The following is a 15799-nucleotide window of genomic DNA, read 5'->3' as shown; positions in this document are numbered from 1 at the left end:
GCTCAACACTACTGTAGCGGCGGAAAAGTCGCCCAGTTTTCCACGTGTGGAGAACCCCACAACCGAAACTCAACTTCAGGGATCTAGTACAGAGACCCATCCATCTATTTTACATTCAACCAGGGCAAGTAGAGACATTTAAGTCTGCTCAAAGTACAGACTTGGTGTGTTTCATTAAAGAAACCACGTCAGTTCATCAACATGCCACCACCACATAGCAGCATCATTACCGTAACGGCATTGTTCAATGTCGCAAATGCCATCAACAATGGCCTTGCCATCACACCGCCAATGGGCTGGGTAATTTCTTCATCTCCAACATCTATTCGCTAGCTGATTTCGGAAGAACAACTGGAACGCGTTTGGTTGCGACGTCTCCGAGAACCTGCTTCTCACGACCTCGGCACAGATTGTCGACTTGGGTCTGCGAGACCTGGGATACAACTACGTCGTCCTAGATGACTGCTGGCAAGACCCTAAAGGCCGAGACAAGAATGGAAAACTCCAACCAGCATTGGATAAATTTCCCAACGGATTAAACTCGATTTCCGACCACCTGCACTCCCAGAACCTCAGGTTTGGAATGTACAGCAGTGCAGGTGAAATGACCTGCGCTAGATACGGTAAGATCTTGATTGTTCATCCTAATAAACAAGCTAATATCAAGTAGCGGGGTCTCTTGATCACGAAGTTGACGACGCAAAGAGCTTCGCTGGATGGGGAGTTGATATGTTGAAGTATGATAGTTGCTACCATATGGGTCGAGTTGGCACGCCATCCATATCATTCAATCGTTTCAAGACCATGTCAGATGCGCTAAAAGCAACGGGGAAAAACATTCTACTCAACCTTTGCAACTGGGGCGAGGACCTTGTTCACACAGTAAGGCATTTATTCCTGCATACCAAACAGTCGCGTGGTCGCTGGCTAATACGTACAATAGTGGGGAATGTCCATTTCGAACTCTTGGCGCATGACGGGTGACATCTATGATTCATTCACCCGCCCAGATGACCTCTGTGGCTGTAATACCGTGGCACCAGGCGACGTAAATTGCGTAGCACCTGGTACACACTGTTCTGTGCTCTTTATCCTCAACAAAGTGGCGCCATTTGCCGACCGCAGTATTCCTGGTGGCTGGAGCGATCTCGACATGCTCGAAGTCGGACAGGGAGGAATGACGGACGAAGAGTACAAGGCCCACTTTGCGCTTTGGGCGGCACTCAAGTCTCCATTGTTCCTAGGCAATGACTTGCGCGACATGCCAGCTTCTGCATTTACTATTATCAACAACCCCGCCATTATTGCACTGAGCCAGGATCCTCACGGAAGAAGCGTTACGCGTGTGCGTCGGGACACAGAGGGCGTCGCAAAAGACGAGTGGGGTGTTGGTGAGACGCACGTATGGGCAGGTCATCTTCACAACGGCGACGAAGTTGTAATCCTTCTGAATGCCGGTGGAAAGGACATGGAAATGAGTGTCCCACTCGCCGAAATCTTCATTCCCTATGGACCGGGCGGATCAGCACCGCACGTCAAGTACGACTGGAACATCCACGATCTCTGGGCGCATCGCATGTCTGAAGCGACTGCACAAGAGATACTTTCAGCAAAGACAACGGCGGCAAAACAATCCGTACTGACAAAAGCCAATTGGTACAATGCTACCGAAACGCCCTATGCCACTGGTCTTGCTCAGGAAGACCCGCGTCTCTTTGGCGAAAAGATTGGCGTCGTCAAAGCTGGCGGTGTGCTCAAAGCCAACGTCAAGAGTCACGCTGCGCGCGTCTTCCGCCTGAGACGGGTTGCAAAGGAGGGGGATAACTTTGAGGCCAAGAGCATTGCAAGAGACGACGTTAACGAGAAGGATGAATTGTAAACAAGTAACGACGGCGACGTATTTCCGCATCAACATGATATGAATACCTAGAATATGCAAAGTTTAGCTATGGACTTTGTGAAATAAAAAGTAATAGAATGCTTAGCCACTACTGCATAAATCTCCCCACTCGTTTGTGCTTATCACGTCAAGTATAGTGATATCGAGTCCGATGCTTACGCGTGATGCTAAGTGAGGAGAGATAGGTTAGCTTGTGGTGCAGAACAGAAGATACACGCTACGCTGATTGAGACAGTTTTTTTTCTATCTTTTTGAAAAAAAGCTTGTCTTGGTCCTGACTCCGAGTTCAGCATATGCCCGACAATCCTGACGTATCTGCTCTCCGCCCAACCCCAGCACATGGCAATGCAAGAAGAAACCCCAGTGCGTAAGCGTTGAAGTAACTTCTAGCTCCAGCGCTGCAGCCATGTGCCTTATCAAATCGCCTATTGGTATCTTTACAACTGTACATTTTTGTATGTCTCACTCTCAAATTTCAGGTCAGTTCTTGTTAGAATACATGTAATTCTGTACCAAAACAGCTCAATACACGTATGTATTATTTGTTTCCCACTTACCCAGGTTCCGCAATGAAACGGTGATATGGATATTGTGCTATGTAATATGGCTCATATGATGGTTCTCTGTTTAGATACATATATCAGATAGTTATCGCAGACAGAGAAATAGACATCAACCGGCCCATGGTAGAGATACACGCTTTATTTCTCGCAGCTCTTTCAGCACTCTGCATGCCTACGCATCGTGAGTCAAAGCCTGTTGCCTGTTTTTCTGTTGTGCTGCGATCAGCATTGTGGTTATGTGAGATAGATGGATGTGAAATAATGGTATGAGGGTAGGTCACTGCCTCAAATTACTAAGGCAAGTCCATCTTTTGAATGGGTTCTCGTGTTTACCAATGGCTGTTGCTCTCTGTAAAGGTTTGTTGTGTCGAAAACTGCCTGCTTATTGTGTACAAGGTACAGCGTATGGCCTTCACTGCTGCTTTCTATTGTCTATCTTACTGCGGTATAAGATCGCTGCATTACCACGTCGACAACACTCATAAAAACAAATTAAATCCGTTGCATTAGCATGCTGAGATTGTTCATAGAAGTGGATAAAGTGAAATGACAGCACGCTTCTGCTGTTGTCGCCGCGCAACACACGACGCAAAACAGGCGACAACAAAGTGGATGTCAAAACAAGTTTGATACAATGACCAAAGTACAAATCCTCCGCCAAGGAGCTATACCTCATGAGGGCAAAGCCATAGCAAGTTTTATCAACGGGGTCCGTAGGATTCCAACGTAGATGCAAGAAGAAAACGGCGTCTAGAACGTAAATACAGTGGAGTTGGAGCCGCAGCTGAATATGCAAGTGATGCGCTTGGCCCACGCATCTTGTCGCCATGTGATCTCTTATCGGTCGAGTTAAATTACTACGATTGAAGCCCACAAAAGGGTGGGATTGCGTGCTTCATGTGTGGGTATCTGTGTGTTTCGAGAGGCGGGGCGGGTGGCTGGCTGAGTTGCCGAGGTGCAGAACCAACACGTGCGTGAGGCCGCCGGCTAGGACTCAATGTGATTAGCATGGAGGGGGGGTTGGTCACTTGGGAGGTGGGGTGGGTGGGGAAGGGGGGGTGGAGGTACACCTTGGCTGTTCGTATTGTGAGGAACAACAAGAAGGGTATGCGGTGGAGCTTAAGGAGAGGGCTGAGACAGCCGTGTAGTAAGGGTTTGTTCAACACATTGAGTACGTGAGTCTAGCAGGTGTTGCATGAAAAATATTGAATGTTATGCGGAAGTCCATAGTTATAACGAAGAATGCATCAATTGTGTTATATTACTGCGTACTGATTGTGTTAAAGGTAAAGGGCGTGGTACCTCACCGCTATTCTACGTTGTGTACTCTACTGCGTTATAAAAGCCCGCTGCTGCGTAAGCACGTCGAAATCACTCGTAAAACAAATATCGAAAAATGGAAAACCGTTCCTGACACCATGTCTGCGTAATTTAACGAATGTGTGATTGTTGGTCTCAGAGAGACAAGTATGTATGAATACCAGCATGTATGTACAACACGGTAGCTATAGACAAGAAGATACAAGAATCCATGCTTGGACTGGCATGACAGTTCACCGACGACTCTACTCCATACGACACAACTTGCCGTTCTCATTTGGCAGTCCATCGACGCTCTCAACCCTCCATCTCTCGCTGCCCACGCCAGTGGTAGCAAAAAAGACATCCTGGGGATCGAGCTTCTTCTTCAGTTCCAGCAGACGAGGGTACTTGTCACCGAAGAAGGCATCACCAAAGTTGGGCTCGAGGCGGTCAGCTTCCGCAAGGTAGGATCCCGCGCCAGGGCTAATGTCCCTCCAAGTCTGCATGTCGCCCGCCTGAAAGTCCTTTCTGATTTTCAAAATCTCCTCGGCAGTACTGTTCAGAGGCCAGCGCACAGACTGCATACTGAATGAGACTAGAGGGCGCCAATGCGAATTAACGGCGCTGTCCGTGTTGTATGGGTCCTTGGCTTGCATGTTGAAGTGGACTTGCACACGGTTGTTCTCGCTCGAGCGGCGGATGTGTTCGTAGACTTGTTGCCGCTTTTCCGCTGTTTCGAAGTTGGCGCGGGGGAAGAGGCGCGATGCGGTTGCGACGTTGGGCTTCTGAACCGCCTCGAGGGGAAAGGAAGAACGCCAGGCGGAGTAGAAATTGTCAAAGTGCGTAATGTTGGGGTCGTACTTGATGTCGAGGTCGTCGAGCTTGTTGAACCACGGCTGGAGGAGAGCAGTGGCTTCGGCCTTGGACTTGCCGGGAGCGAAAAAGGGAGAGAAGGCAAATGAAAAGGTGCCGTTGGAGGGGATCAAGGTCCAATAAGTGTAGGTGCTTGCATCGGCATTGGCGATCCAGGAGTCAACGTAGGCGCGGATGGCTGCCCAGAATTTCTCTGTGCCAGTGTCTTTGGAGTTGAAGCCAAAGCGCGATGCTGTGACTTCAAGGTCGGGATGCGCTTTCACGGTGACAGAGGTGACGACACCAAATGTGCTGCCACCTCCACCGCGGAGGGCCCAGAAGAGGTCAGTGTTGGATGTAGAGTTGGCCACGACAAACTCGCCATCAGCCCTGACGACCTCCATGGAGAGAACACTGTCAGCGGCGGTGCCATAGAGTGGAGTTAGAGGCGAGTGTCCTCCTCCTTGGATGTAGCCTCCCATTACTCCGACTGTCTCGCCTTCTCCACCCACCACGACCCTGCCCTTCTCGGAAGCAGCCTTGTAGATCTCAAAGGCCTGGACACCCGAACCGCTCTTGAAAGCAGGGCCAGAGTAGTTGAGCTTCGCATCAACATACTCCTCAATGTATTCGATATTCTTCATGTTGTGTGTCCAGATGCTGAGGGCGTCTTTGCCGCCACTCTTTCCGAGGAAGTCATGGCCAGTATTCTTGACGATGAGACGAACACCCGTGTTCCTCGCAAAGTTCACAGCAAGCTGAACATGCTTCGGTTCGGTCGCGTTGACGACGTACATGGGGAAGCCCCCACGAGTGCAGCCGTGAGAATCGAAAAGGACTGGAGGAGTACAGGTCATGCCTTGGGCTACTGGCGACATCATTTCGATGGGATCAACCATGTGGAGGTACGACTTCTGCCATTCTGCAACAGTATATTCCGAGCATTGTGTGGCGTTGTAATCGTCGCCAGGATAGCATACTGCAGCTCGGGGAGTAGGTGCACTGAGAACGTGGCCGCCAGTGAGCTTGTTCAATTCAGACCAGGCCTCGTCAGAGGGCCACTCAGGGTCTCCGGGGTAAACCTTGCATCTCGAAGTCGAGTTTTTCGGTGAAGCAATGCCAGAAGAGCCAGGGAGGAAGAGCGATTTGACTGCAGGAGAGACACGCTGAAGGTCAACTTCTGCGTTGAAGATGGTGGACTTGTCTCTCGCTGACAGAGGAGAAGCCGCTGTTACTGCGGCAAAAGCCGTGAGCCATAGAGCTACAGATGCCATGTTTAGAAACTTTATTGCGCAACTTGCTTCAGGGTCTCAGTATAAGACCGAATGGGCAATTATTGGCGCAAGATCGTCAACGATCGCGCGGGTGCAGATCTGGATGCTCGTTAGAAAGTTTCTTGTCTCATCGTCCGCTATCATCACTTGCCTTTACCCTGGTGCTTCCGGGAGTTGGCGAGCTGCGGACCGTTACGCGGCAAGGCGAGAATCAAAAGGGCGGGCATTTTGTTCATCTCGCTCCCTGACTCAATGTACATAGGAGGCGAGCGCTCAATGTGCCGCCCTTGGCAGAGCATGGGCTAATGCCATCAGGCTGGATGCGACTGCTGATCTTGCTCTCTTCGAAGCGTTGACAGCTGAGGTAACCGGGATTCACGACATGGGCTCGTATTGATCATCAGCGAGCAACCTATCCAAACCTGCAGCAACGATATTGCATGCAAGGACGTGGCACACGGCATGTTTCTCACAAGCTCCTTCTCCGTGGAGACTGTCGTCGTGCTCCTCCGCCAGCCCCTTAGACAAAGTTTACATGGACAGAGGCGGGAAGCGGCAGAGGCCTAAGGCCACGTGCAATTCAGGTACCATGCTAAGACTGGGGCGCTGTGTGTATTTTCCCACCATGTGGGGCGTGTCGCATTGCGTTGATGGCATAGCGTGTGGTGGTGCGCAACTAGCCAGACTGCATAGAGTCAGGATCGACGAACTCAGCCAAAAAAGACCGCCTCTTTCGCATCTCCTTTGCTCACTGATTCGCCGACTATCACCCCCCGCTCCCGTCCTCCCCAAGTGGTATTAAACCTCCGCGCCAGTGATACTACAACTCTGACAGTCGAGTGGCAGTGGCGTGTTGACAATGCCGCGTCTTGGGCAATATACTAGCTGTTAGGTCAAGCGATCGACACCAATCCTCTCCATGGTTGCAGGCATAGCGAGCCCTTGACTCGTGGTTGTGTTGCCGTGCCCGGCAGTTTTGCGCCTAGTACTCATACCTGACTGTTAAAGGTACAGCTCGAGGCCACGCTCCATTAGCCAGAACCAAAGCTCAGAGCGCCACTGAACATGTCTGCCCGAATTCGGACCGATATGACCCGTTCCCAGCGTGATGCGACACCCTAGTTCTTGTTGAAGTATGGCGGTATCATGGTGAACAGTCGGAAGGATCGACTGCTTCCCCGGGGATCTCGTGCATGGGCAGTCTTAGTCTTGACCAATGTCTCAGGTGTCCGAACGGGCTTGCATGCCGAATCCAAGTCTAGAGCAGCGGCTGGTCGTTTTGGTTTCTCACGTCGTCGGCGAGGTGTACATCACCGCATCCCGCTTATCTCTATTCTTAAGACATTGGCGGTGCGGCTCTTCGCGTGCGCTGAGCGACCCAAGCATCGCGCCATCATATTGCACCACGGGCGCTGAAAGAACATTGGTTCTTCCCAGGTGGATCCCCAGCTTTTCTTTCTCCTGGTCCATCACTCGAGAATTTTGTCCGCCTGCGCACCTATTCCGCACTCACCTCTCATTTGCGACATTTCGTCCTGGACCCACGATCTTCTCCATCACTGAGCCGGGAGGTACCGCATACCTTGCCGGCTGCCGAGCAGTTTTGACCCCAGGAACCTTTTTTATCGTTCGCCACGGGCGACGGGACCATTGCCAGGATGGTCGAGAGTCGACAGCCTGAGGCGCTTGCGATCATCTGTTCGTTTGCGGTCGTTGCTTGCTTGACCGTCTTCCTCAGAGTATGGTCGCGCTACCTGGGACGAAACTTTGCTTGGGACGACTATCTCATTCTCATTGCCGCTGTCCTCTTCATATTGGACACCACCGCAACATGGATGTACGTTATTCTGAGTGGTACAGGCTATCATGTATATGACGTGCCAAAGAAGTCGATTCATGAGCAACTCGTCGCGTTACACTGGAACTTTACAGTGCAGATGATCTATCACCCTCGTATGTATATGTCCACGTCGGTGGTCGCAGGATTTTTGCTGACATAGCCGTAGTAATGGGGCTGATCAGAGCATCGATCATCATGTTTCTCTTCCGAATGAAGGATGGTCGCCGTCGCATACGATTCCTGTTATACACCGTCACCTGGCTCAACATCTGCTATTCCGTTGGATCGACCATCGTTAATTTGGTACAATGTACTCCTCATGCCTATGCCTGGTCTAGGCCTGCCATGGACAAGATTGACGCCAACGGCAATCTCATACCAGGCGGCAAATGCATTGAAGCGCGCACATTTATATTGGTGTCTTGCGGTCTTTCAATCTTGATGGATCTCATGATTATTCCAATCCCGTCCATCATGGTGTGGAATCTCCAGATGCACCGGCGCACAAAGGTCCTCGTGGTGGCAGTCATGAGCTTAGGATGGATTGCGACAGGCGTGTCGGTCGGACGCTTCATTGTGTATTATTACCGCTTTGCGCCCTCCAACAAAGACCGCACATGGGATATTGGAATCGCCATTAGTATCGCGGAGCCTGCCGTGCACATCATGACAGCCTGTGCGCCCGCAACAAAGTGTCTCTTCCGTTATTGGTTCCCGCAGTACGGCACGGACCGCAAGGCTTCGTACTACCACGAAGGAACAGGCAGTGGCCGTCGTCCAAGCAAGCTGGGGTCATATGGCCCCAAGATGATGGGCAAGTTGAAAAAGGGGTCGTCCGACGACAGAGATGAAACCATCGATGTTGAACTGGGAGGTGCTCCTAGGACGCTTCCACTGTCACAGGAGGACAAGGACGCAAGCGCTTTCGAATGGAAAGCTGAAGCGACTGCCCAGTCGAAAGAACTGGAAGAGAGACCACCAAGCAGAAAGAGTTGTTCCAAGACTGCGTGCACTGAAACAAGTGAACCAGTCGAGGCTGAGCCGGATTACATTCTGGGACGAGCTGCATAGTTGCATAGTGTGTAAGATTTCTGTTGATTAGCGATGATAGCGTTCTGTCCATGGCGGAAACTTCCGCCCGTATTTCCTTGGCATATATGAACAATCCATGACATTGACGGCTGTGAAACAACGTAAAAAGTATGTGTCGTGTCATCATGTCGTGGCAGACTGTGCCCGTCTCCAGCACCGTCTGAGTGAACGCGTGCTATTTCGCGCTGCCACGTGACAGCGGGGCTAGCGCGAGATGTCTAGAGCTAACTCATTTGGGACATCCCCGGTTCGAGCGCCGTTTACACGCGAAACACAACAAACACCGGGCAACTAACACCAGCACATGCAGCCACCATGAGGATCATAGAGCTGGTTATCGACGTCAGTGTCAGCCGCTGAGGCCTGCGATTAAATCTAACATGATATCAGGGCTACAAGTCGTACGCCGTCCGCACAGTCATCTCCGGCTGGTGTGTTTACACCCCGCTCAGACAAGACTACACCGCTCACTGTACGCAGGGACGAGAGTTTCAACTCAATTACGGGACTCAACGGATCCGGAAAGTCCAATATCCTGGACTCAATATGCTTCGTGCTCGGTATCAATAATCTGAGCGTTGTGCGAGCGCAGAACTTGCAGGTGGGTGGAACAGGCAGCAGAGCATGCAGAGGGTGCTAATAAGGCCTCAGGACCTCATCTACAAGCGCGGGCAGGCCGGAGTTACCAAGGCGAGCGTCACCATTGTGTTTGACAACAGCGACAAAACCAAGAGCCCCGTTGGCTTCGAGGAACATGCGCAGATATCCGTGACCCGCCAGATTGTGCTCGGCGGAGCCAGCAAATACCTCATCAATGGACACCGCGCACAGCAACAGAGTATACAGAACTTGTTCCAGTCTGTGCAGCTCAACATCAACAACCCCAACTTCATGATTGCACAAGGAAAGGTCATGCAGGTGCTAAACATGAAGGCCAAGGAAATCCTGGCCATGCTCGAGGAGGCTGCAGGAACGCGAATGTTCGAGGACAGGCGAGATAAGGCCTACAAGACTATGGCAAAGAAGGAGATGAAGGTACAGGAGATTACTGAGTTGCTACGAGACGAAATCGACCCAAAGCTTGAGAAGCTACGAACAGAAAAGCGAGCCTTTTTGGAATTTCAGCAAACGCAGAGCGAGCTCGAGCGCCTCACAAAACTTGTCGTGGCACACGACTATATACGGTACAACGAGAGATTACAACAGTCAGCAGAAGACCTTGAGGCGAAGAAGCAACGGGCAAAGGACCTTGAAGAGTCAACCGTGCGTATGAAGAAGGAAATTGAACATCTGCAAGAAGACATCAAGCAAACAAAGGCAACACGGGAGAAGGAACTCCGTAAAGGTGGAAAGTTCCAAGCGCTCGAAGAAGAGGTCAAGGCACATTCTCACGAGATTGTCCGCCTGACTACAAACCTGGAGCTCAAGAAGACTAGCATGGCCGAAGAGGTTGAGCATGAGAAGAGCGTTCGGAAGAGTGTGAAAGAGCTAGAGAAACTGCTACAAGAGAAGAAGCAGATTTATGAAAAGGCACAGGAAAAATACCAAACGGCCCATGCTGAGCTAGCAAAGCAGACAGAAGAGGTTGAGAAGAAAGAGGAGTTGCTTCAGACGCTGCAGACTGGTGTAGCGTCGAAGGAGGGTCAGGAGGGCGGTTACCAAGGGCAACTACAGGAGGCCAGAAATAGGGCGAGCGCAGCTGCTACAGAGCAGGAGCAAAGCAAGCTGAGGATATCGCATCTGGAGAAACAGATCAAAGAAGATGAGCCAAAAGCCAAGAAAGCCAAGGAGCAAAACTCCGGTTTACTCAAAGATCTTGAAGCCCTGAAATCCCAGGCCGCGAAGCTCGAGGCAGATCTGGCGAAGCTAGGCTACGATGAGACTCAAGAAGCTAGCATGTACCAACAAGAGTCACATCTCCAGGCGCGCATACGGGAACTTAGACAGCAAGCGGACGCAATGAGGCGACAAGTTGCCAATATTGATTTCAGCTACAGTGATCCCTCCCCGAACTTTGACAGGTCTCGTGTCAAGGGTCTCGTTGCTCAACTCTTCACACTTGAGAAGGAGCATACCCGGGCAGGCACTGCTCTCGAAATTTGCGCTGGAGGCCGATTGTACAACGTTGTTGTTGACTCTGCCGCAACTGGTAAACAGCTCCTCGAGAATGGCAGGCTCAAGAAGCGGGTTACAATCATTCCCCTCAACAAGATTGCTGCCTTTAAAGCATCGGCAGAGAAGATTGGAGCAGCCCAGAAGATTGCGCCAGGTAAAGTTGACCTAGCATTATCGTTGATCGGATACGAACATGAGGTCAACGCCGCAATGGAGTATGTGTTTGGTTCCACCCTTGTTTGCGAGGACGCAGAAACTGCTAAGCGCGTAACATTCGATCCTGCGGTGCGCATGAAGAGCGTTACACTTCAAGGTGACACGTACGATCCTGCTGGTGTGCTGTCTGGTGGTAGCGCGCCTCAGTCTAGCGGAGTCCTTATCACTCTACAAAAGCTCAACGAGATTACGACAGAGCTGAGCTCACAAGAGGCTCAGCTTCAGTCTTTGCAAGCCACCATGGCGAAGGAGAAGAAGAAGCTGGATGCGGCGCGCAAATCCAAGCAGGAGCTCGACCTGAAAAGGCACGAGATCAAGCTTACTGAGGAACAGATTGGCAGCAATGCCTCTTCATCGGTATGTTGCCCGTGAGACCTTGATTTGACCATTCTACTAACCATATCATAGATCATACAAGCTGTTGAAGAGATGAAACAGACTATTGCTCAGCTCAAAGAAGATATCAAGGCGGCCAAAGCCAGGCAAGACGAGGCCAACAAGGACGCCAAGCGCATTGAGCGCGACATGAGCGAGTTTAGCAACAACAAAGATAGCAAGCTTGCGGAACTACAATCTTCGTTGGAGAAGCTCAAGAAGGCTCTGGTAAAGAACAATGCCTCGATCAAGCCTCTCCAAACCCAGATGCGCGAAGCGATGGTCGACTCGGAGCAATGTGGAAGCGATCTTGCAGCCGCCCAGGAGCAGCTTGAAGAAGTCCAGACCAACCTCAAGTCGCAACAAGAAGAGCTCGATGAATTGTTGGCTGAACAGTCTCGTGTCAAGGTAATATTTCCGGCTTCCCATCGCAAGTGATACTAACCGTATTAGGATGCGCACGATATAGCTGTAGCCCGATTGAGTGACGAGCAAGCCAAGTTGACTGGTTTCGACGAGGAGCTCCGGTCGCTTGAGGACGCGATCCGCTCGAAGAACTCGTCGATAACAGAAGGCGGGCTGGAACAGCAGAAGCTTGGTCACGAGATTGAAAGATTCCACAAGGAGCAGGAAGGCGCGGCGGGTCACGTGAAAGCGCTTGAGAAGGAGTACGAGTTCATTGCTAATGACTCGGAACTTTTTGGTCGACCCGGTACGCCATACGACTTCAAGGGTGTGAATATGGCGGACGCGAAGACTAGGCGCAAGTCATTGGAAGAGCGTTTCCAGCAGAAGAAGAACAAGATCAACCCCAAGGTCATGGCCATGATCGACAGCGTCGAGAAGAAGGAAGCCAGTCTCAAGAAGAACATGTCGACGGTTGTCCGAGACAAGTCAAAGATTGAAGAGACCATCCTCAAGCTTGACGAATACAAGAAGGAGGCGCTACACAAGACATGGACAATTGTCAATCGCGACTTTGGGCAAATCTTCAACGAGCTTCTACCTGGCAGTTTCGCAAAGCTCGATCCTCCCGAAGGCAAAACGATATCTGATGGCTTGGAGGTCAAGGTTATGCTTGGTAAGGTGTGGAAGCAGTCTCTGACTGAGCTGAGTGGTGGCCAAAGGTATGCACCGGCTTGTTGCGCCCATCTGAAACTCACTAACAATGACTAGATCTCTCATTGCACTCTCGCTCATTATGGCTCTTCTTCAGTTCAAGCCTGCGCCCATGTACATCCTGGACGAAGTTGATGCCGCGCTTGATCTGTCGCACACACAGAACATTGGCCGTCTCTTCAAGACCAGGTTCAAGGGATCGCAATTTATTGTCGTCAGTTTGAAGGACGGCATGTTCCAGAATGCAAATCGCATCTTCCGCACACGCTTCGTGGACGGCACTAGTGTGGTACAGGCGACGGCTGGGTCTTCGGGATAAGGCTGCAGCATCATGTGTTATTAAGGCATGGCTTGATACCCGGTGTGCATGGTCTGAGTTACTTGTTTGGATAATTGTTTGTATACGAGTGCATAGGAATGGTGTTGGTGGAGTCTAGTACATGGCACTAATGTCCGGGTTGGGCAGTTGGGTATGCGCATCCGAGGCATGAGTGGCTGCTCCCTTGTCAAGATCTCTTGTCGTCTGTTTCTCCTTCCCGATTTGGGGCTCCAAGATACAGGTTTACTGGGCATCCATGGCCATAATAGGACCGTGTATCCTATTATCGAGCGCCGCCTATCTAGCTCGCACTCTCTTTCGCAATACGCCTATTGATACACTCGAGGCCGTGGCCTGTTATTATTCTCCCTTGATGCACACCTAACCTTGCACTGACTCGCCACCCCTTCCCCCCACTACAGGCATTCATTGCCACCTCGCCAATGCTATCGGCGCCTCAACCTTCGACCTACGCAACCGATATCATCGCGGCAGGCTCCGGTTCTGCTTCTGACAACTCCGACCATAGTGCATCACCTACCCCCGACGCCGAAGACCAACCGCCCCCGAGCTCTCGAAAGGGTCCAATCAGGCATTACACAACGCTCCAAGAGCATGCCGATCAGATTTTTGAAACCGACGTGTCAGGAAAAGACGAGGCTGTTACCCCAAGGCATGTCAACAGGCGTGAAGGCTTCAGCTGGGGGCAACAACCGGAGCCTGGAGACCAAAGGCAAAGCCGTCACCCCATGACTGTGGAGTACGGGCGACAGAGATCGCCTCCACCACTAGACGAGATCATCAGACGATCCACTGTAATTGACGATGCCGACGATATCCAGAATCACAAACTTCGCCATGTTGACAGCACCGAGTCGCGCGTGTCGACAGCCATGCGCATAGCCGACTCTTTCTCTTCGAACGCGAGCGATTACCATCCTTACGACAATCGGAGGTCTTCCATTATCGCTTTTGCAAAGGGCATCGCAAGGCATGTACCGGATCTCAGAGTGCTACATCTGCCAGAGAACAAGCTAGTTCAGCAGAGACGAGATTCCAAAGACGATTCCATCTTGAGGCTACAGAAGAAAGATCGTGTGCAGTCTTTTGCACCACCACCGTCGCCCAAACCGAGCAACAGTCATGAGAAGTTACCAAAGCCAGCTGTCGTGATTGATGAACCATCGATAGCTGTCGAGACATCCACCCCACCATCGAACCCGCAGTCACCGGCAACGAATAGCGGACTTCGAGCCCGTCGGAATGTACAACTTGGTCTGACAATGCCGGATAACATGCCAGATTTGCCCGCTCGTGGTCGCTATCCAGTCGATGTGGCGGGCAATATTGGGGCTCCTCGCGCACGAAGTCCCAAAACACCATGGATTCGCAGCGATCAGCCAAAGCGGGCGCAGGACTGGCTGGTCAAGTCCACGCCCATCAAAGAAGAAGACTATATTGGGGATAGCATGTCAATACTGAACAGCGACAATCATGGTGGTCGCGGTCTCTTGCCTGGTAACGACGCAATGTTCTCCTCACAGTCACCAACGCTTGAACTCCCACCTCTAAAAGTGAGAGAACGGCGTTATATGAGTCATCAACGCACAGGAAGATCGCACAGTGGACGGAGTAACTACAGCAATACGAGTGCAAGTGACTCGACTGCACCACATACGCCGGATGGTAATTGGAAAGTACCGGATGAGGGAGCACAGGCCCATAGCAAGGTACAATTACAGCAAATGGCACAGGAAACAAAGAAGACGCGAGCTTCTCGGTGGAAATGGAGAAACACAGCGTCTAGTGAAGACACACCTCCGCCTTCTAGACCAGAATCTCGAGTAAGGCGCCTATCCATCAATCCCTTTAAACGCTCAAATCGCCTTGCCGACCAGGTTGTCTTTGAAAAATCTAGACAAAAGACACTTTCACATCACCCAGCTAGTCGCGGTAAACCAGACCACCATGCATCCACATCCCTATCACACATGCAGGCTCCCCCTGCATTCATTCCCCCGGGACTCAATCGTGTCCCCACGCCCCCCATCTTCGACACCAACGGCGAAGTCAAAGGCAAGCTCGCCGATTTCCTCTTCGACTTCCAAAGCAGCGGCATGCGAAGTTCACGCAACAGACCAACATCGAGTTCCGAAGGGCACTGGGACTCGGACGCACTCCTCATGAGTCTCTCCACCGACCTTGTGAATCTCGATAATGATGACGACGAAGAAGAAGAAGGACCTGAAGGGCCGCTCAAAAGCAGCGCCACAATGAACAGCCTCACTTCCTGCTTCTTCGCCCCAGACAAACAACACCACACCAACAATCGCACAAGCAGCATCAGCTACCTAGGCGTCAAACCCCCGCTGAGCCCCTCGTTTGCTGCAAATTCCGACCCTATGCTCGGCCACGACGGATGGTACCGTGTGAACCACGAGCGGGGCGCCCGTCACCGCGACGCGCGCACTGTTGCGGCGCTGGCGAGACAGGAAGAGGAAGAGCGCCGCAAGTTCGAATGGCTGGTTCCTGAACATCTGCCGAACAGCCCCTTGTGCCCCTTGCAAGAAAAGTACGTGGGTGTGGGCAAAGGGCTGTGCTACTGGCATGGGAGGAGGAGTGGAGACAAGATTAGAGGGGGCGAGTATGCGAGGTCAGACGTGAAGCCGGATGCGTGGAAGGCGGTGCTGAGTGGAAGTGGAGAGTATGCTAGCAGTGGTGGTGAAGGAGAAGCGGCTGTGGGAGCGAATTTGGCCATGTCGCCGGGGATCGGGGGACCGCTGGCGAGGGAGGCAAAGAAAAGGAGATTGGTTAGTTTGTCTAGTCCGTAAG

General features: G+C 51.6%; 5 protein-coding genes across 5 annotated transcripts; 4 read left to right on the top strand and 1 right to left on the bottom strand.

Moving 5' to 3' along the window:
* Positions 1-201: 201 nt before the first annotated feature.
* SETTUDRAFT_42739 (glycoside hydrolase family 27 protein) lies at positions 202-1879 on the top strand (the record flags this gene model as incomplete). Its single annotated transcript, XM_008029960.1, has 4 exons — positions 202-300; positions 347-623; positions 671-882; positions 944-1879. The coding sequence occupies 4 exons, from the start codon at positions 202-204 to the stop codon at positions 1877-1879; spliced, it is 1524 nt and encodes a 507-aa protein (XP_008028151.1).
* Positions 1880-3358: 1479 nt separating this feature from the next.
* Positions 3359-5891, bottom strand: SETTUDRAFT_42738 (uncharacterized protein; the record flags this gene model as incomplete). Its single annotated transcript, XM_008029959.1, has 2 exons — positions 3359-3450; positions 4040-5891. The coding sequence occupies 2 exons, from the start codon at positions 5889-5891 to the stop codon at positions 3359-3361; spliced, it is 1944 nt and encodes a 647-aa protein (XP_008028150.1).
* A 1658-nt stretch (positions 5892-7549) lies between these two features.
* On the top strand, positions 7550-8526 carry SETTUDRAFT_66479 (uncharacterized protein; the record flags this gene model as incomplete). Its single annotated transcript, XM_008030006.1, has 2 exons — positions 7550-7844; positions 7898-8526. Coding segments are annotated over 2 exons (924 nt in total), but the record flags the coding sequence as incomplete, so codon positions are not given.
* Positions 8527-9138: 612 nt separating this feature from the next.
* SETTUDRAFT_118950 (uncharacterized protein) lies at positions 9139-13288 on the top strand (the record flags this gene model as incomplete). The annotated part of the gene is made up of 7 exons (XM_008030236.1): positions 9139-9165; positions 9214-9254; positions 9304-9424; positions 9475-11511; positions 11563-11937; positions 11983-12656; positions 12706-13288. 7 exons carry the CDS (start codon positions 9139-9141, stop codon positions 12965-12967), a joined length of 3537 nt encoding a protein of 1178 aa, XP_008028427.1. The 3' UTR covers positions 12968-13288.
* Positions 13289-13410: 122 nt separating this feature from the next.
* On the top strand, positions 13411-15798 carry SETTUDRAFT_93493 (uncharacterized protein; the record flags this gene model as incomplete). The annotated part of the gene is made up of 1 exon (XM_008030235.1): positions 13411-15798. One exon carries the CDS (start codon positions 13411-13413, stop codon positions 15796-15798), a length of 2388 nt encoding a protein of 795 aa, XP_008028426.1.
* Position 15799: the final 1 nt, after the last annotated feature.

Source organism: Exserohilum turcica, assembly GCF_000359705.1.
Source record: "Exserohilum turcica Et28A unplaced genomic scaffold SETTUscaffold_4, whole genome shotgun sequence".
Taxonomy (NCBI): Eukaryota; Fungi; Ascomycota; class Dothideomycetes; order Pleosporales; family Pleosporaceae; genus Exserohilum; species Exserohilum turcicum.
The sequence above is the reverse complement of the archived record's forward strand: the minus strand, read 5'-3'. Positions and strand labels throughout refer to the sequence as shown.